Source organism: Choloepus didactylus, chromosome X, assembly GCF_015220235.1.
Source record: "Choloepus didactylus isolate mChoDid1 chromosome X, mChoDid1.pri, whole genome shotgun sequence".
Classification (NCBI taxonomy): domain Eukaryota; kingdom Metazoa; phylum Chordata; class Mammalia; order Pilosa; family Megalonychidae; genus Choloepus; species Choloepus didactylus.
This window is the reverse complement of record NC_051334.1, coordinates 49012244-49033700: the sequence shown is the minus strand read 5'-3', so window position 1 is coordinate 49033700 and position 21457 is coordinate 49012244. Positions and strand designations below refer to the sequence as shown.

General features: G+C 42.4%; 1 protein-coding gene across 2 annotated transcripts in view; it reads left to right on the top strand.

The window, feature by feature from the left end:
- The first annotated feature begins 233 nt into the window (after positions 1-233).
- SYN1 (synapsin I) overlaps positions 234-21457 on the top strand; it is a 41737-nt gene continuing 20513 nt past the window's right edge. For both annotated transcript variants that reach the window (XM_037821279.1, XM_037821278.1), the window contains exons 1-5: positions 234-610; positions 10956-11013; positions 11116-11207; positions 12154-12310; positions 12482-12571. In XM_037821279.1, the coding sequence (XP_037677207.1) occupies positions 234-610; positions 10956-11013; positions 11116-11207; positions 12154-12310; positions 12482-12571 (774 nt within the window). The remainder of the gene's footprint in view (positions 611-10955; positions 11014-11115; positions 11208-12153; positions 12311-12481; positions 12572-21457) is intronic.

The following is a 21457-nucleotide window of genomic DNA, read 5'->3' as shown; positions in this document are numbered from 1 at the left end:
CCGCGCTGCCGGCGGCCCAGCCGGGCTACACCACGCGGCGCGCGAGATAGGGGGACACGGGCGCGACCATCCGCGCTGCGGCGGCGGCGATTTGGAGCTGCTTCAGTCTGCGGCGGGCAGCGGAGGAGTCGCATCGTGTCGGAGAGCGCGGCTGTGCTCTTGGGCCCCGCGAGGTCCGCCCCCGCGGACCCTAGCCAGACTGCCCCCAGGACCCCCTGCCCCGCGCCGCAGCCATGAACTACCTGCGGCGCCGCCTGTCGGACAGCAACTTCATGGCCAATCTGCCAAATGGGTACATGACAGACCTGCAGCGCCCGCAGCCGCCCCCGCCGCCGCCCGCTGCCCCTAGCCCGGGAGCCACGCCCGGCCCCGCGACCGCCACTGCTGACAGGGCCTCCGCAGCTGCCCCTGTGGCCTCTCCGGCCGCCCCTAGCCCCGGGTCTTCAGGAGGCGGTGGCTTCTTCTCATCGTTGTCCAACGCGGTCAAGCAGACCACAGCAGCCGCGGCTGCCACCTTCAGCGAGCAGGTGGGCGGCGGTGCTGGGGGCGCAGGCCGCGGGGGCGCAGCCGCCAGAGTGCTGCTGGTCATCGACGAGCCGCACACCGACTGGTAAGCCACTGCTGAGGACGTCTCCCCGCGGGCCTGGGTCCCCGGATCGTCCCGCAGCGAGCAATTATCAAGCGCCGCTTATGTGCCGGTCACTTGGCCACCTCCCTCAAAGCCTTTTCCTTTAGATTATTCTGGGTGCTTCTGTGTGCCCCAGCCTTGCCCCCTACCCATTCGCCCACCCAAAGCCTTCTCGATGGATAGAGGGAGCAATTATGAAACGCCTGCTGTGTACCTCTTCCCCAATACCCCCTCCCCAAAGCCTGTGGCTTCAATACATCCTGTGAACATTTGAAAGCCTAATATGTTTCCTAATACCCACCCCTCGCCCTAAAGGTCTTTTCTGCTAATGGATCTGGGGAGCATTTATCAAGTACCTGCAATGTACCTCATAGAGGAGCCCTTCCTCAAGGCCCTTGGCTTCACTGAATTTTGTAAACATTTATTAAGAGTCCTATCCGTGCCCTGTCCCCCCCCCCAACCCTTGACCTAAAGCCTTCTCTAATGAATCTTGTGAGTATGTATCCAGTCTGTGCTGTGTGTCCCACCCCCAGCCCCCTCCTCAAAGACCTTTTAGACTGTTCAGTGAACATTGATTGAGTGCCTGCTGTGGATCCCTACCCTAACTACTGGCCCAAAGCTTTGCCTTTAGTGGATTCTGTGAGCCTTTATTGAATACCTTCTGTGTGCCCCAACTCCAGGCCCACTACCTAGGGCCTTTTCCTTGAAAGGATTTAGGAAGCATTTATTAAGTGTTTGCTATATGCCCCGCCCCCAAACCCCTTTCCCAAACAAATCCTTTTCCTCATGCTCATAAGCAGTTTTGAACCATCTGTGTGTGACTCGTTTCTTTTCCTATAATGTATCTAGAAAACGTTTGAGTGCCTCCTCAATTGAGTAGCCCCCGTTCTCAAGCCACTTCTTCAAAGGCCTTTCCTTTAGTGGATCCATCTAGCATTTACCAACTGCCTGATGCATGCACATTCCCTAAAGGCCATTTTCTCCAGTATTTTCAGCAAGCATCTATTGAGTGCCTGCTGTGTACCCCATCCCTAGACCCTTTCTCTGATGCCTTTTCCTCTGGTGAATTCTTTTTGCATGTATTGAGCACCTTCTGCCTGACCCAACCTTCGAACCTCTCCATAGAGACCTTTGCCTCTAATTAATCTGGTGATCAGATATCTAGCACTTGTTGTGTGCCCCATTTCAATCCCTCTTTTCAAAGACCTTTTCTTTTAATTGCTCCATGAAGCATTTATGGAGCACCTCCTGTGTGCCTGAGTATGTATCTTCTCCACAAATGCTTTTCCTCCCTTCCGTGGATGGAGAATCGTGCTTACATAGATCAAGCCTCTGCATCCCCATTCCCCTTCCCCAAAGGACTTTTCCTCCTATGGATTCAGTGAGCATTTTTCAAGTGATTGTATGCCCAGTATCAAGCCCCCCTCCTGAAAGTCCTTTTCTTCTAATGGATCCAGTGAGCATTTATTCATTGTCTGCCTCTGCTCCATTCTAATCCCCTTCCCTCAAAGACCTTTTCTTTGAGCATTTATGGAGTGCCTTCGGTGTGCCCTATGTTCACACCTCCTCTCCAAAGTCCTTTTCTCCCAGTAGACCCAGTGAACATGTATGCAGTTCTGTTGTGTATTGGGAGTACACTCTCCTTCATTACTCCCTGGAGAACCTGCCCCTACCATAAGGCCTCTCCCCAAGGTCCTGTACTTTGATAAATTCAAAGCCCAAATTATAGGGGTTACTCCTTTCCCACTCCCTTCAGCACCCCTATGATTCCCTCGGCTGACCTTGAGTTCATATCCCAAAAAGCCTTTCTTCTATGTAAACCAGTAAACATTTATTAAGCACCTACTACGTGAGTCATTCTGAACTTCCCCTTTCCATGTCTCTGGAAATTCCTGACCCTGCCTCAGGAGCTCTCTCTCCAGGGCTCTAGTTCAGCCTGAACTCATTAAGTACCAGCTGTTTGCTGGTTAGATACCCCCTCCCCCCAGGAAACTTTCCTTCTGTTCAAAGCCATTTATTCTTTCCACAGATATTTATTGCATACTTTCTATGTGTCAGAGAACAAGAGGCATTTTTTAAGTGCTGCTATATATTAGGAAGAGCCCTCTTTCAGCTCCCCTTCCCTCTATAATCCCAACCACCAGCTGCCTTCCCTATACCTTTTCCTCCACACAACCCCACAATAATTTGGTGAGCACTTATTGTATACTTCTAAGAACCCCACATTCAATGTCTCTTCTCCCCCTCTTGTAGCCCTAATTCCCCCTTTAACAGTCTCCATCCTGCCTTTCACACTACACAATCCTGAAAGCTCATGATGTGCACCTACTATAGTCTGACTAGTCCCCTTCTCCTACTTAGTAACCATCTCCTCAACTGCACTTTTCCCCCAATTAACCCAGAAAGTCCTTATTAGTCTCCTACTGTATGCTGTTCAAACAACACATTCCTGTCCCTGCAGTAGACTCCTCCACTCTTTTTTCCATCAATCCACAAAGCATTTATTGAGCACCTGCTGTGATTCCTTCACCAACACCCACTCACACAAGTGCCCTCTTCCTGGCTAAATTTGTGTCATTGAAATCAGCAAACCTTAATGAGTTCCCGTCTATCAGTAACCACCCTCCTTTAGACTTTCTTTCTCCATTCCCATCCTCCAGGCAGGTTCTTTGCTGTTTCATTTTTCATTCCTTCAAACATTTATTAATTATCTACTGAATACTGAAAAGTTCCTTTTCTTTTCCATACCCACAACTCCAGTGTTTTACTTTTTTTTTCTTGCAATCTGTCCAGCAAGCATTTATTGAGCACCTGCTGAATTCATTGAAAAAGCATTTCCCTTCCCTTTATGCATCCAAGAAGCCACCTTTTATCCCAGCAGTCCCTCAAGTCTTTACTTACAGCCAATCTAGCAAATATTTATTATTTTTTGCTGTTAGCAAGTTTTGCTGGAATATGTGAATTACAGTAAGCAAATACTTATTTATTCCTGGAGTGAAGGAAGGAGTGTACAGGCTCTGTAATGGAGTGAATGCCTATGTACAGTCTGATGCCTTTCCCACCAAACCTCACCACTCTTCCTCTGTGGTTTAAAATTGCAAACTCTGAATTGAGACTCACATCTCCCTTTTAGAGATAATTTAATCCAGTGTTTTCCAAACTATGGGTCACCTATTGACTTATGACCAGCCTTTCATTTTCTTCATGAAGTAGAATAAATGAGAATAGAAAATAACAGAGCATATCGCACATAGTAAGGGTAATTATTGTTTAGCAAAACTGCTGTTCCAATAAGATATGTAATCTGCATATAATCCATGTGTTACATAATTGGTTTATTACGTACATAACACTTAATACTTCTTCATTACGTGGAATAAAATAGAATAGGAAAAAAGAAAGAATAGAAAATATCAGACTGCATTGCATAAGGTAAATGTAATTATTTATGGAAATTCTCATTCCAATTTTATATATATACACATTCTATATACATATACCCTTAGTATATAATATATAACCTGTTACATATTACATAAGATGTATTCTATATTTTATTATATTTGCTGTATAACATATGTATTGTATAATATATATTACATATATAGGGTGGATTATTATGTACATATGTATATAGTAGGTTATGTAAACTACATTTCTTATTGTGGTTTGTTTTCTTAGAATTTCCTGGAAGCAGACTCTGAAATTTGTGTGCAGGAGATTTATTGAGAGAGCTCTTGGAAGCAACACCTGTGGTGGAATAAGGGACACAGAATTGGGCAGAGGGAAAAGTGGAGCTGTGATGTAGACACAACAGGGGCCACAGCCTACCGTCTGGGGACCTCTGGAGCTAGGATGGTCCTTCAGAGTTGTCCTAATTGAAGTGGGGTGGCCAGGCTTTTGTATTCATTGCAGTCATTGACTGCAGTCGGCCCCCTGAAAGGAGGCGTCATCTTGGGTGACGCAAATCCCTGCTGCAGAGGGCAATTCTCAGTGAGTGACAGCTGTGAGCCTTCATCAGCAGATATTCTTTGAACTTGGGGGACAGATATGAGGACAGACGGAAGGAAGGAGGTAAAGATCTAAGTGGAGCACACAGTCCACCCCTTGTATTATTCAGATCCACTTGCTTCTTATAATAAATTCACCCCATCTGGAGACAGAATTTCCAGCGTTCTCATTGGTCTTGCATTCTGGGAGAAACTTAAAAGAGCAAGGTTTGTGAGACTAACTGCAGCCTCCACTGCTGCAATTGATTGCAAGACCATACATGACATTCACTGTCTACTTCCTCTGCTATACATTCTAGATTCCCCTCACTTTCAGCCAGCACCTTTTTTGGTTTCAGTTGCTTACCTGATGGTTGATCCATTCTCTCATCCTTGGGAGATCTGAGCCCTTGGTCACCATGCCCTTCTTAGGCTGTGGCTGCTGCATTAGTCCATTTGCCATCAAAGTTGAGCAAGGAGTACCAAGAGATGCCCAAATTAATTGTCAGGGTGCCAAACACATTCCTCTCTGCCCGCACTGTGCAGCAGCAGCCCTATTTTCTCCTTATGATCAGGGTCAACTACTTCTGCCAATATAGTGACTCCTCCTCATGTCCCTTGGCATGAGAAACCTGAAGTGTTTTGGTGGCAGCCATAGCTTGTAGTTTAATGGGATTCTTGCTCTGAACCCTGGTAGCAATGTTCCCTCTTGGAGAACCAGGACCTTTAATCCTAAAGTCCTGAGGGAACAGGAAGCACAGATTACAAAAGTGAGTCACTGGGAGTGATGGTAACCTGAGCCACTTGTACTTTAATCCCTGAGTTCCCAAACTCATGTATTCTACCAGTTAGGAAAACTACACATACAATGGTCATTGATTTAAGGTGCACACAATTTTGGGGGATGATGCCACATTCTTGTATGTATCACCTCTAAGCTGGGGTCTTAACTGTGTCTTCAACAAGTTGTTCTATCACTCTATCAGGCCAGCCGCTTCTGGTTACTGTGCTATGTGATGTGATCATTGGAGCCCATCATCATGTACCCACTTTTACACCTCCTTTTCTGTGTCCTTTGGTCTGAAGCAATATTATGTGGGACCCTATGCTGTTAAAATCCTCTGTAAGTCCTTGGATGGCGATAGTCCTGCCTTTCCATATAAAGGCAAACCCATATGTGGAATATTCCAGTCAAAATGAATCACTACTCTTACGGTGGGGTGGGGGTGGTAGTAGCTCAATGTAGTCAGTTTGGCACCACTGGCTGGTTGGTCTCTTAGAGGGATGGTGCCATATCAGGGACTCAGCACTGGTCTCTGTTGCTGGAAGGTTAGAGATTAGGCAGAAATGCTGTTGGCCCCACAGATAGCCTCTATTTCTGCTACTGTTGAAACTTCATTTATGTGCCTATTTGCCAGCACTGGAGTGACTATAGAGGCTGGCTGATATCATCTGGCAGATCCATTCTGTTTACCTGGTTGTTTAGTGCCACTTCCATGATGGATGCTGGTCTGGTGGGTGTTAACATGCAATGCAAAGATTTTCACTCCTCACTTTCTACCCACTGCCATATGCTGACCCAGATCTTGTACTGATTTTCCAGTATTTTTCCTTCTAGATTCATGACCAACCACCAAAGCCATTCACCACTGCATATAAGTGAATATATATTCTAACTTTGGGCCCTTTCTCTTTCCACACAAAATGTATGACCAGGTATACAGCCTGAAGCTCTGCACATCAGGAGCTCTTCCACTGTCTTTCAAGGCCACTCCAAGTGGGGCTATAGTGCAGCTACTGTCTATTTTTGGCTTCTACACACACACCAACCCATCCCATTTGTGAACCAAGCTTGGGCTTTTTCTTCCTTCATCAGCTGGTTGTAAGTAATCCCCTTGGTGAGCAGAGAGGAAGGTACTAGTGTAATAGTTGTGGATGAAGTAGAGATCTGGGTTACCTACTCATGCAGCTTGCTTGGTCCTGCTTGGGCTCCATCCTGCCTGACTTTATTACTTGGCAGATTGGCAGGACTCAGTTCATAATGGGCAGTTCTGGATGCATGGTCATTTGATGCCCACAGACAAGTATTCTTTCTCTAACAGGGCCCAGTACTACATCAGGATTTGTTTCTTAAAAGGCATATAATTTCCTGCTGCAGATGGCATGCCTTGCTCCAGAATCCCAGGGGCCTCTCACATGGGCTTCCCAAAGGCTCCACATTGCATCTTTCCCACTGCTGACACCTCCAGTATCATAGGATCTGCCAGATCATATGGCCTAAATGGCAGGGCTGCTTGTACCACAGCCTGGACTTGTTCCAGAACCCTTTTCTGCACTGGCTCCCACTCTGAGCTGTCAGCCTTACATGTCACCTGATATATGGGTCAGATCAGTATTTCCAGGTGTGGAATTTGCTGCCTCCAGAACCTGAAGAGGCCTATGCCTACCAGATATTGTGCTTTTTTCTTCATGGTTGGAGACATAAGATGCAATAATTTGCCCTATTCTTTGGAAGGACTCTCCTGGCATGCCCTGGACCACTGGATCCCTAAAAATGTTACTAATGTGTCAGGCTCCTGAGTCTTCATAGGATTTATCTCCCACCCTCAGAAGTGCACGTATCTTAACAATGCAACGTGCTGACCAACTCTTGCTCATCTGTCAATGAGCATGATATGATTGATATAGTGATTCAGTGTGATATTCTGTGGCATATCCAGATGCTCTGGTCCCTTTGGGCAATATTATGACATAGGGCAAGAGTTATCATAACTCTTTGGCAAGACCATAAATGAATATTGCTATCAGTCTCACATGAATATGAACTGTTTCTGATCCTCTTTTTCTTATCAGAATAGAAAGAATGCATTTGCCAAATCAGTGGCCACATATCATGTACCTGAGGTCTTATTAACCTGCTTTAGCAATGACAGCATGGCCAGTATAGAAGCTACAATCAAAACTACCACTTGGTTAAGCTTGTGGTAGTATACAATCACTCTACAGGATCCATCCAGTCTCTTCAGGGGTCATATGGAACCAACAGCCCTGCATCCTTTGGATCTTTAAGAGCATCAAGTACTTCCACCATTACCCCTGGGATACAATATTGTTTTTGATTTACTGCTTTGATTGGGAAGGGAGGGCAGTTTCAGAGGTCCACTGGTCTTCCCACTACAATAGCTCTTACACCACAAGCCAAGGGGAACCCATGTAAGGGTTCAGAAAACTACAAATTATATCCATTCCAATTATGCATTTGAACCAGGGAAATGGTGACTGGGTGGGTCTGTGGACTCAGTGGATCTACTGTGAGCAGGACCTGGGCCAGGATTTCATTTATTACCTTACCCCTACTGTGCTTCTCAACATTGCTGGTGCCAGTATCACCAGCATATTCCTTATTGCTTTGTTAAGTTGTGTATATCCTCTGGGCTCTCCCATAAAACATAGTCAGCTGGTGGGTTTTCTAGACTTGAGTAGTAAATCTACCCTAGCATGTCTGCTTCTATGAGCCCTTTGGTCCTTTCCTCCACAATCTACCATGGAATTTCTGGCATTTCTGTTTCATTTGGTGTGGGATATTGTTTTCTCCAGACTTCCAAGTGTCATCCTAGTGTGTGTTAGCATGATCTTCTAGGATCCTTGCCAAGGTTTTTAATTCTATATCCCCAGAAGACAACTTTCTGTTCCACCACCTTGATCCATTGTCCTCAGGATCCAGTCCCATGCATAGTTTCCCAGCTCTTTCCAGTACATATTAACCAGATTCTTAAGCTTCTGCATTTAGTTCCTCTCCTTCCTTTATAAGCCTATAATTTCTCCAGTCAGGTCATGCTAGGATTTGACCCTGGTTATGAGCCTGGTTGCTGGGAGAGGAGGTGGGGGCTAGATTCTGAAAGGGCCAATCATTATCTTATAAGACACCTGCTTCATTTGACCCCTGCATTATCTTCAAGCAGAGGGAATCTGTAGTCTAACATGGTAGAGGTGGGGGAGCAGGGGGGATACTTTTGCAGACCTAGTGGTTCAGGTGAATCTGTAAATCCAAAGTTTTTAATTGCATCTACCCAGGTATCCCCATCCTAAGTCTCCTTCTCTGTTAGGAGCATGGCATAAGAGATGTGCTGGACCTGAGAATTTAACCTTCTCTGAACCTCTACTATACTTACAATTAAGTTCTGAGCCTGGTGCTCCCCTCTGTCCCTCTGGCTGCAGAAAAATAGGGCTTCTTTAAATGTAGCCAAGGAGGCTCCCTGGCTTCCACATTTTGCCTTGAATTGGTAATTATTCACCCTGAGCACGGCAGATCTTTCTTTACCTAATCAACAGCGTTTAGCAAATAGTCACCCAACTCTGGTTACAATTTCCCTTACACCTCTCAATTGCCAGGGATGTTTTACCAGCCACTGCATTCCCTTCCACCAGTGTCCCATTATAGTCTGCTATCCGTAAAAGTCGCTGCTGCTCCAGTACCCCAGGGGCCTACATTGTGATTTTCCTGCCTGGGCTTCCCATAAAATCCACACTACATCTTTTCCTACCACTGACACCTCCAGTGTGGTAGGATCTGCCAGATCCTATGGCCTGAGTGGCAGAGCTGCTTGCATCACAACCTGGAACTGCTGCAGAGCCCTTTGTATTGTTATAGCTTACAATGGGCTGTCTGTGCTCCACCTCCCACCCGTGATGGATCCTCATTACCAATTGACTGCTGGGTGATCCAGCTTGAGAATTGCTTGAGTCTGCTTTGTAGTTTCATTTCTCTTGCCTGTTATTTTAGGCTGAGTTCCCTGGAAACAGACTTTGAGGCAGAGATTTACAAGCAGGAGACTTACTGGGGAGTGCCCTTGAGATCACCACCTGCAAGGATGGTACGATTGGGCTGAAGAAGAAGTTGACTTACCATGAGATTGTATCAGAAGCCTCCACTGATCATAGGGGGAACCCATATTGAGGCAAGGAGGCTGGCCTTTGTATCTCCTCAGAGACCAGATATAAACTAAGGGCTGCCCTCAGAAAGTAGGTATAACCTTAGCCACAGCAGTGGTCTGTGACAGTGGACAATTCCTAGTGAGGAGAACGACTGTGTGCTCTTAATAGCTGGTATTCCCAGCAGCTGGAATATGGGTGCATTGGCCCTGAAGAGGAGATCTGAGCACAATTCCATAGTATCCTCTACACTGGTGGTCAAAAAAGTTCGAAAAACAGTGATATACTCTGAACTCATCATCATTTTACAGATGAAAAATGTGTGGATCTGAGAGACATTCTTTTCTGGCCCTTGTGAGGGAGGGGGTGGAGAGGGGGGGAAGGGAGAGAGGGAGAGAAAGAATAGCTATGCTTAGGGTCTTTCGTGTGTGTTGGTGATGTCACTAGGGCCCATTTGTACTGTATATGTCAGAGACTGATTGTGTGCATGTCAGCAACATGTCAGCAACCCTGGCAGTGTCTCCTCCCCTCATCCCCATTCTATGAGAACCTGATCGGAGGTGAGGTTCTGTCTGTGGAGAAGCCCGTCACGCAGGAATCCTGGGCTTGGGTGAGGAGGCAACTGGAAACTGAGCTCAGCTAGGGATGGGCCCAGGGACAGTGACGTAGCAATTTGTGATGTGCTTACTGCTGCTCCTACTCTTCTTCCGTCCTGTGGCTTCTCCTCATCTTCAGCTGTGTTCCTTCCCCCACCTTCTGGCCCATCAGTGCTTGTTACAGCTTCTTTAGAACCACCCCAACCCACACCCCTCAATCTGCTTCTCCTTTTCTGATACAGCTGAAAAGGCTGTTTTATCCCTCTCAGCACACAACCCTATGGTGAATGTGCTTCCCCTTGGGAAAGGGCCAGAGAGCCGAGAGATGCTTTGGGTCACACAAGCAGACACAGGCACAGAGACATACATCAGCACTGAAGTGCACCCAAACACACACTTTATATGTATGTATTATATAAGGCTCATTGCCATTTACAAACCTCCATGCGGTTTCAAAGTACATTGAGGTTTGCAAAGCACTACTCATTTGGTGAAGCTTTTCAACATTTACAATAGCAGTGTGACTAGCAGACTATACTTTGGGAAATGCCCGCTCTCCGTGGTGTAAGGGAATATTTTACGTTTTTCAGTGTCCTTTAACATGTGCACACCTCCATATGGATTACAACAGACTTTATTGTTTGCAAAGCACTGTTTATTTTTCAAAGTATTTTAACAATTATAATACACTTTATGGTTTCTATAGTGGCACTGAGGAGACAAAGGCTCGGGATCAAGGGAACAGCCTGGGTTTTGTCTTCCTTCCTGGGATTTGAGCATTGACTGATGTGCTCTGCTTTTCCTCTTCAGGGCAAAATACTTCAAAGGGAAAAAGATCCATGGAGAAATTGACATTAAAGTAGAACAGGTTAGTTGGGGCAGATGGACTTGGGGGCCAACTGTCCAGATTGCAAACTGAGTCGTCATTTTTGCGTGATTTGGGCAAATCACCAATTTCTCCCTTTCTCAGGCCGAGTTCTCTGATCTTAACCTTGTGGCTCACGCCAATGGTGGATTCTCTGTGGACATGGAAGTTCTTCGGAATGGGGTGAAGGTTGTGCGGTGGGTATAAAAAGATTACCTCGATATAATGGGAGAAGCATAAGGACTCCCTTAGAGCTGAGGAAGGGTCCTCACCTCCCCACCCAACCTTCTGTGAGCAAGATCCCAGGCACAAAATGTACAGAGAGATAGCTTTTCTTCTGAAGAAGAGCCAAGGATCCCAGCAGCCCACAAGTCAAAATTGTCTCTTTTTAATTCAATAAATATTTGTTGAGCATCTACTGCATGCCAGGCGCTGCTCTCAGCATTTTACGTTCAACAAATGTTTATTGAACACCTGCAGTGTGCCAGGAACTGTCCTAGGTGCTGAGGACCTAGCAACGAACAAAACATACCAAAAATAAAAGATAAAAAGAAATCCCTACCTTGTGAAGCCCACAGTCTACTGATTTCATTGTGGGATACACACAAATAAACAAATAAATATGAAAATTAAATAGTGTAAAAGTGCTAAAAAAATTATATGCCGGTAAGGAGGTGTAGGGATTGTTGGATGGTGGTAAGGTCTGCAATTTGGATACAGTGGCCCAATAGTATGGGAGACATATGCTTCTGAAGGAGATGAAGAAGTGATCCATATAGACATCTAGGGAGTGAAATGTTCCAGGTAGAGGGAACAGCCAGTGTAGAGGCCCTGAAGCTGAATATATTCTGGGCAGCACACTTTGAGGCCAGCTAGTGGTCTGAGAGACTGCGACTAGGTAGCTGCCAGAGCTGACCTTGGTGAGGAGAGAGGAGGAGGTAGGAAAGGCTTAAGGAAATCACCAGATGGAGAAAGAATACAAAAGGTGCTTGTGGCAGAGGGAGCAGCTTGTGCATGTCTGCAGAGGTAAGAAACCACTTTGCAATTTCTTGGAACTGCAGAGATTTAGAAACTTGGGTTTGTTCCAAGAGTGGTGGAGAGCTTCTGGGGGGACCCTCAACATTCCTATCCCTACCACCCCAGGTCTCTGAAGCCGGACTTTGTGCTGATCCGCCAGCATGCTTTCAGCATGGCGCGGAATGGAGACTACCGCAGTTTGGTCATTGGGCTGCAGTATGCCGGAATCCCCAGTGTTAACTCTTTGCATTCTGTCTACAACTTCTGTGACAAGCCCTGGGTGGTAAGTGATGGGAAGGGTGCTACTGGCAGAGGGAACAGCTCATGCATGCATGCGGGAGTCTGAAACCACTCTGATTTGGGGCATCTGAGAAACTTTAAAACCTTGGAGTCCCAGCTTGGAGACTCCCTCTAGGTGAAGGACTTGCTGACCTGTCTTTCCTGACTCTCATAGTTTGCCCAGATGGTTCGACTGCACAAGAAACTGGGGACTGAGGAATTCCCCCTAATCGATCAGACCTTCTACCCTAATCACAAAGAGATGGTGAGTCTGGGGGAAGTAGGGTGGGAAGGAAGGAGTAATGTCCTGATTGATTATTGCAATATTACCAATGAATGTGTTATAGATGGTATATCAGAAAATATAGTTGGGGTATGCATGCAGAGGTATGAAATTGCTTTGTGATACAGTTTATTAATATCATGAATGTACTTATGGTTGCAGGTGTGAATTAAATCATTGATACCATTATTTACCAGATCCCATTACTTATATTACCTATTTTCACCAGTATTAAAAATTGATTTATAATGTAAATTAACCAAAAATATAATGGATCAAATGAGAGTCACATATAGAAATCAAGTAATTGTTACTAACATTGTCAAATATTGCTCCTGATAGAAATTTTACCAGTATTTCAAATTAGGATTGCCAATACAAATTATCAGTAGCAGTGTTATAAATTAAGTTATGTTTACAAATAGAAATTGAATTATTGGTTACTGTTATCATAAAATATAATCACTAATATTAAAGATTATCACCAATACTACAAATTATGTTTACTGGTATAAATTACAATGTTAAGAATTATAGTTCCTAATATAAATTGAATAATCATTACAGGCATCATCAAATATTATATATTATTACAAATTATTACTAATATTACAAATTATGCTCTAATATAAATTATAAGTACCTTTGTGAATTATGTTATACTTAATAATAGAAATTGAATCATCACTACTAATATCTAATATTATAATTTATTACCAGTGTTACAAACTAAGATTATCAATTTAAAAGATATGTTGTGCATTAAATTGTAATTACTAAAATAAAGTATTAATACAAACATTGTAAAATATCATTATAGATACAACAACTATTGTGAATTAAGATTACTAATACTAATATAAATTAGTATCTATGTTTTGTACTACATTATAGTTACTAATAGAAATCATATTAATTAATATGGTTAACATTTCAACTATTCTAAATAATTACTAATGTTAAAGTTATAATTACTAATACAAAATATGAGTAACACAGTTGTGAATTCAATTGTAGTTACAAATAGAAATTGTAGTTACAAATACAAATAGAAATTGAATCACTGTTACTAATGTCATCAAATTTTACAACTAATTTTACAAAATTTTACCAGTGTTACAAATTATGCTTATTTATATAATTATCACCAAATAACAATTAAATATCAAGATTGACCCAACATTACCAACTTGATGAAATAAGCATTGCTACTAATATTACCAATATTACAAATTATGGTCACTGATATAAATTAACAGTGTCAGTGTAGTGGATTAAGTCTATTTACTAGTAAAGATTGAGTCACTAGCTCTAATGATACCCAATCTGTATATCATTATTACCATTCCACATTCTTTGAGAGATAGTATAGTATAGTGTGATTAAGAGCATGAACTCTGTAGCCAGAATTTTTGTATGTGAATTTCAGCTCCACAACTTATTAGATGCCTGACATACGAAAAGTCACTTAAATACTCTTTGCCTCGGTTTACCCATCTGTAAAATGTGTATAATAATAGTTCTTGCCTCATAGAGTTGGTGTGAGAATTAAATTATTTAATAAATGTAAAGTGGTTAGAACAGTGCATCTGTCATATAGTAACTGCTACCTAAGTGTTGACAAAGTTCTTTTCCTACTTTGTTGAGTGCTTTTATCATGAAAGGGTATTGGATTTTATCAAATGCTTTTTCTATGTTTACTGACATAATCATGTGCTTTTGGTCCTTTGTTCTGTGCATATGTATATTATATTGATTGATTTCATATGTTGAGTCTTGCATTCTTGGGATATACCCCACTTGGTCAGTCATGGTGTATAATCCCTTTTATTTGTTGCTGGATACAACTTGTTAGTATTTTATTGAGGATTATAGTGTTTATATTCATAAGAGATATTAGGCTGTAGTTTTTTTATGATGTTTTTGTCTGGTTTTGGTATCAGAGTAATACTTTTTTAGCCTTGTAGAATGACTTGGGCAGTGTTCCCTCCTCTTCTATTTTTTTGGAAGAGTGTGAAAGACTGATGTTAATCTTTCTTTAAACATTTGGTAGAATTTACCAGTGAAACCATCTGGTCCCGCATTTCTTATTGGGAAGTTTTTAGTTTTAGTTTTTGTTTTTTAATTCAATCTGTTGTTATAGGGCCATTCAGATTTTCCATTTCTTCTTGAGTCAATTTAGGTAGTCTGTGTCTTTCAAGGAATTTGTCCTTTTCATCTAGGTTTTGTAATATGTTGACATACAGTTGTTCATAGTGTTCCCTTATAATCCTTTTTATTTCTGTAAGGTCAGTAGTAATGTCCCCTCTTTCATTCCTGATTTTAGTAATGTGCATTTTTTTCTCCTTTTTCTTGTACAGTCTAGCTAAAGGTTTGTCAATTTTTTTTATCTTTTTGAAGAACCAACTTTTGTCTTCATTGATTTTCTCTATTGTTTTTCTATTTTCTGTTTCATTTATTTCCATCTTAATCTTTATTATTTCCTTCCTTCTGCCTGTTTGGGATTTCATTCACTCTTCTTTTTCTAGTTTCTTAAGATGGAAGATTAGGTTATTGACTTGAGATCTTTCTTCTTTTTTAATATAGGCATTTCCAACTATAAATTTCCCTCTAAGCACCACTTTAGCTACATCTCTAAGTTTTGGTATGTTGCATTTTCATTTTCTTTCATCTCAAAGTATTTTCTAATTTCCATTATGATTTCTTCTTTGACTCGTTGGTCATTTAGGAGTGGATTGTTTAATTTCCATGTATTTGTGAATTTCCTAAATTTCTTTCTGTTATTGAGTTCTAATTTCATTCCATTGTGCTCAGAGATTCTATTGGGGTCAGAGAACAAACTTTATATGATTTCAATAATTTCAAATTTATTGAGATTTGTTTTATGTTCTAACATATGGTCTGTCTTGTAGAATGTTCCTTGTGCACTTGAGAAGAACATGGTTTCTGCTGCTGTTGGGTGGAATGTTCCATAGATGTCTGTTAGGTCTATCTCTGATTTATAGTGTTGTTCAAGTCTTCTCATTCTTTGTTCATCTTAGGTCTAGTTGTTCTATCCATTATTAAAAGTGGGGTGTTGAAATCTCCAACTATGATGTTGAATTGCTTATTTCTTCCTTCAATTCTGTCCTTTTTTGTTTCAGGTATTTTGGGGCTCTGTTGTTAGGCATGTAGATTTTATAAGTGTTTTATATTCTTGATGGATTGATCCTTTTATCATTATAAAATGTCCTTCTTTATCTCTAGTAACAATTTTTGTTTTAATGCCTATTTTGTCTCATGTTACTATAGCCACTCCACCTCTCTTCTGATTATTGTTTGTGTGGTATGTATTTTTCCTTCCATTAACTTTCAACCTACTTGTGTCTTTGAATCTAAAGTGAGTCTCTTGTAGACAGCATATAGTTGGTTCATGTTTTTCATCCATTCTGCCAATCTCTGCCTTTTATTTGGAATATTTACTCATTTGCTCGATCCTATGATATGCAGAAAGTGTTTTCAGAATTGCAATACCCACATCACTATGAAAAATAAACCTGTGAAGGTAGAGCTTGGGATTTGTGTGCCTTTTTTATGTCTTTAGACAGAATACAGTCAAAATACTGTATTTGAAAGTTATTTGGTTCACTTACTTTGTTTTCAACATTTTTTATTGTGAAATATAACATATACAGAAAAATGAAAACTTTCAAAGTATGATTTAACAAGTAGTTATAGAGCACATTTCAAAGTATGGTATGGGTTACAGTTCCACAGTTTCAGTTATTTCCTTCTAGTTGTTCTAATAAGTAACTGCGTTTTTACTTAACAAAAGCATGTGAAGATAGGTGCTACAAAATTTGGCTCCTGTTTACCTTTCCAACCTCATCTTTCACCAATTCCCCTTCATTCAGTCCACCCATATCAAGTTTCTTTCAATATTATAAACTTTCCAAGCTTCTTCCCAGCTCAAAGCTTTCCACAGTTTGTTCCCCCTATCTGATGCCCTTTTATTTTGCCCAGCAAACTCTTCCCCATCCTTCAGAGCCTGGCTTAATTATCACTCCTAAACAAAAGTGGTTATCTTATTACTCTCTTTCATAGCACCTTTTTTTATTTAACTTCACTGTATTTTTCACAATTTGTAATTAGAGACAAATAATTTATATTTAATATTTATGTCCCCACTAGACTGTGAGCTATATGACAGGCAGAGCATGCTTTTTTTTTTTCTACCTTTCACACTCAGGGTCTGGCACATAATAGGTCTTCAATAAAAGGTTGTGGTTCAGTTATTTTTATTCTTCATTCAACATGGTTATGTTATTCACTTGATTTTAAATATAGTTTGTTTCTTTTTGTATTCAATTTTAGTTTTCCCCTATCCATGTGGATTTAATTTTTTGGTTTTAGATGTAAGACATTAGCATGGTTCCAAAAGTCAAAATATAGAAAGGCATACTCAGATAAATTTGAAAGCCTAGATGAAATGGATAATTGCCTAGGGAAATACAGTTTGCCAAAATTGACCCTATTGGAGTTTACCAGAACAATTTTCATAAAAGGAATAGAGAACATTATTAAGGAACTACCCCCATAAAAAGGCATCAGGCCCAGATGGTTTTATAGGGAAGTCTACCAAGCTGTTAGATACCAGTTAATCTCAATGCTACATAAATTGGTCCGGAGCATAAAAAATGAAGGAAAACTTCCACATTATTTTTATAAAGCAAGTATGACAGTGATAGCACAGAAAAGAAAAATTGTAGACCATTTTCACTCTGAATATCAACGCAAAAATCCTAAATAAAATATTAGCAAACAGAATTCAGAACCATATTAAGAAAAGAATATAGCATAACAAAATTAGTTTCATTCTGGAAATGCAAGGATGGTTAAGTATAGGTAATGTGTTAATATAATACAACATATTAATAGATAGAAGGGGAAAATATATGATTATCTCCATAGATATTTTAAAGCCTTTGATAAATTCAGTACCCATTCTGATAAAAGCATTTTAAAACTAACAATCAATTGATATCTCCTTAAATGATAAAATATCAGTGCTAAAGTTAGCATCTTAATATAATGGGAAAACACTGAAGGCATTTCCACTAAGATCAGGAACAAAGCAAAGATGCCTACTATTTTCTTCACTTCTTTTCACTATTGTTCTGGAGGTATTGAGCCAGTGCAATTAGGCCAGGGAAAACAATTATAGATGATAGATGTAAGAATGTACAAAGGGGAGATAAAACCGTCTCTATTTCTAGATGATATGATAGTGTACCTGGAAATCCCTAAAGCTAATTCAGACATTAAAAGAGTTCAGCAACATAGAAGAATATAAAATCAACATACAGAAACCAGCAGTTTTCATATATACAAATAATCAGACAGAAGATATAATGGAAGAGAAAATTCCATTTATGATAACAAAAAATATAAAATACTTAGGGATAAACTTAACAAGGGATGTGCAAACTTATATGAGGAAAAGGTTAAAACACTCCTGAAATACATAAAGGTAGACTTGAACAAGTGGAAAGACATTCCTTGTTCTTGGACAGAACAAATTAAAATCATAAAAATAGCAGTTCATCTTCAGCTCATTTACAAATTTAATGTGATCCCCAAAATATACCTACAAGCTTTTTATTTGGAGCTAGACAAGTTAATATTAAAGTCCAAATGGAAAGACAAATATGCAAGAATAACCAGGAAAATGCTGAAAAAGAAGAGCTATGAGGGGGGACTAACTGTATCACACATTAAAACATATTATGAAGCTTTTATAATTTAAACAGTATGATACTGACACGTGAATAGACAGACCAAAGGAAGAGAAATAAAAAGTCCAAATATAGACCCATGTGCATAAGGAAATTTAGTATATGATAAAAGAAGAAACTAAAGTCCCTAGGGCAAAGAGGAACTTTTTAGTAAAGCTTTGTTTTTGACATTTAAATTCTTCATCCCTCTGAAATTGATTTTCATATGCAGTGTGAAGTGAGTAGGACTCCAGTTTCATCTTTTCCCTTATAGGTAGCCCTTTTCTCCCCTACTGATCTGGTATGCCACTTCTGTGATATACTAAAATTTCATATAAATGTGGGTCAGGTTCTGGGCTCTGCACTATTCCATTGGTCACTTTCTCCATATCTGTGCCAATGCCACACTATCTTGATTACTATATCTTTGCATGAGTTCCTGATATCTGGTAGGTCAGGTCGCACCTCCTTGCTCTTCTATAGATGGTTACAGGTTGTTTTTTTCAGAGACAGAGAGAACATGACTTCAGAGGCCAGGAAGAAGACAGAGTTAATGGTGGATAATGGTGGGGATGGAGGTGGTAGCAGAGGTATTAGATAGACTCCCTGCAGGCCTCTTTCCCCCTTTGCTTCCCACCCCACTGTGTGGCACAGAGGGGCAAAATCTAGGCCCAGATTTGTGGGAGCAGTCTTCTCCCATCCTGTATTTGGCAGCTTTGGTGGGAAGGTTACCCAGTCTCCATCATGTGGGAGGAGGCACATCTTGAGACCCTGGCTCTGATATTCCTCCGTCTCTTCCCATCCAGGTTGCAGGCCCCCAGGAATCCTCTGAGGGCTGCCCAGCTCAGTTGTGTCTAAATAGTCGCCACAGGTGGCAGCAGGGGAGGTCATGGGAAGACGCTGCTAAGTGCAGTTTGGCTTCTCTCCATCCCAATTTCTCTATCCTAATGATCTGCTTACAGCAACCTGGTCATGAAGACCTAGGGGTCGGGGTGGGGATGCTGGGGGAATAAGGGATTCCCCTCCCTTGCTACTCCCCACTCCAGGTGATTTATGGTTCAGCAAATATTTATAGAGAGTTTAGGATGTGACTGGTGGGGTCTGACCCCAAGTCCTCTCTGGATCCAGTTCCTTCTCTGGGCCTAGGATTCGTGATCCCTGTGGATTGAGGAAAGAGAGGATGCTTTGGGGTGAGATCAACAGGGTCAGGAAGGTGAGAATTATGCAAAAGAGAGGGCAGGAGTGAGTGAGGAATTGAAGGAAAGAGCAGGGGAGAGACGTCAATAAAGTGGAGGGGTCTTTTTTCTGGAGGGGGTGAGCAATTTTATTGAGATATGACAAGTTCCAAAATCAGGACATATCATAAGTGTACAGCTCATTGAATTTTCACAAAGCATACACCCTCCTGTTGCCTGTACCCAGATTACCAAACAGAACATAACCAGAAACCCCCCAGCACAGTTAGAAGTTGATGGTGTTTGAGAGGCTTGAGGAGGGAACAGTTGGGAGATTTTGATGGACTTAGGGAGGTTTATGAGTTTGAGGAAGATGGAGAGTCCCCAGCTCACTGTGGCAGAGCAGAAGTCTGGGTCTGAGGCAGGACGCTGTCAAACATGAAGGTTCGATCACAAACAATGGTTCACCATGGAAGGCAGCCAAGTGCATGGCTTCATACTCTTCTTGCCAGTGCTCAGAGAAGCAAGCATCACTCTGGGAACACTGTGAAAGTGGGGGCTCAGGCAAGCTACTTTGCAGGGGAGGCGGGGAAGCACCTGGAGGATACTGGGGCACTGCACTGCTCTACACACTTCTCACAGTTCCCTCTCCTAGAAGAGCTGCAGGAAATAAGGACAGGCAGAGGAGCAGCCAGGGAACAGTGAAAGGGAATAGCGAACAGGGAGAGGGAACAGGGAGGAGTGGGGAACAGGGAGAGGGAGGAGAGAATGCAGAGGGAAGCAGAGAGCAGGGAGAGGGAGCGAGAACAGGGAATAGGAAGAGAGAACAGAGACCAAGGAGAAGGAGCAGGGTGCGGGAAGTAGGAAACAGGGAGAGAGAACACGGAATAGGATGAAGTAGACAACAGCAAACGGAAGCAGGGAGCAGAAAGAACAAAGAACAGCTGGGGCACGCAGGGGACACCTGTGGCTGCAGGGAAAGCTAAGGGGCATACTCCAGGCACAGTTGCGGCCTTTCCTGCAGATATTCTGGAAGCCCTTTCTCTGCTCCTCACTGAGCCCCTCCCAAGGATACACCACTGCATTTTTGTGAAGTGCAGGTTCCCATTCTTCAAAAAGCCTGGAAAGGACAGAGGCCATACTCTGAGGTTCAGTAAAGTGTGACCAGATGTCCCTCGGCTAGGACTTACTGTGGTCCCCAGGTGGTTCCAAAAGATTTGGACGCTCTGGGAGGGAGACAGAGTTTGCTGTGGTTGGCTGAATTTGGGAGCACAGTATCCTGTGTTGGGAGCACCTAGTGTGGAGAATGCCCCAGGGAGGGGATGTTTTATTCCAGGGCTGGTGTAGAGGGAGGCCTGAGGGTGATGGGGTCCATACAGGGTGGGGACAGGCTGACCAACCCGCAATGGGGGATTTCCCAAGGGGAATCTCTTCTCGTGGATGTGACCACAGTTGTGATTGGTGGGCGTGTACATAGATGTAATCATGTGGCTCTTTATTTTGGGGTTTTTTCATGAGCCAGAGGTTCAGGACCCCCTTAGAGCCTTGATTGTCTGTTAGGGGGCAGGAGGGAATGGAGAGAGGGACACTGGAACTGAGGAGTATTTCTGGGGTAGAAGGCTGGGGTGTTAGTATTACACCAGGAGCTTTTGAGCCTCAGAGACCCACACTACTCCCTCAGCCAGAGAAGAGTCAGGGGTTGTGTCTTGGTGGGGAAACAGGTCTGGGGAGGTAGATGGGAAGAGAACCTTGGTGATTTTTATCTCATAGCACTGCATAGTCTCGGTGAGGAAGGTAAGCCCCAGGAGTTAAGCCATGATGACTAAGGGTGGAAGAAATATGTCAGGGGTGTCCTTTGGGGTTGAGGCATTCAAGATTTCCCATCCCCAAGTCTCCTGAAAAAAAGTCTGCAGAGCACCTCCTTTTCTGGCTTTACCACC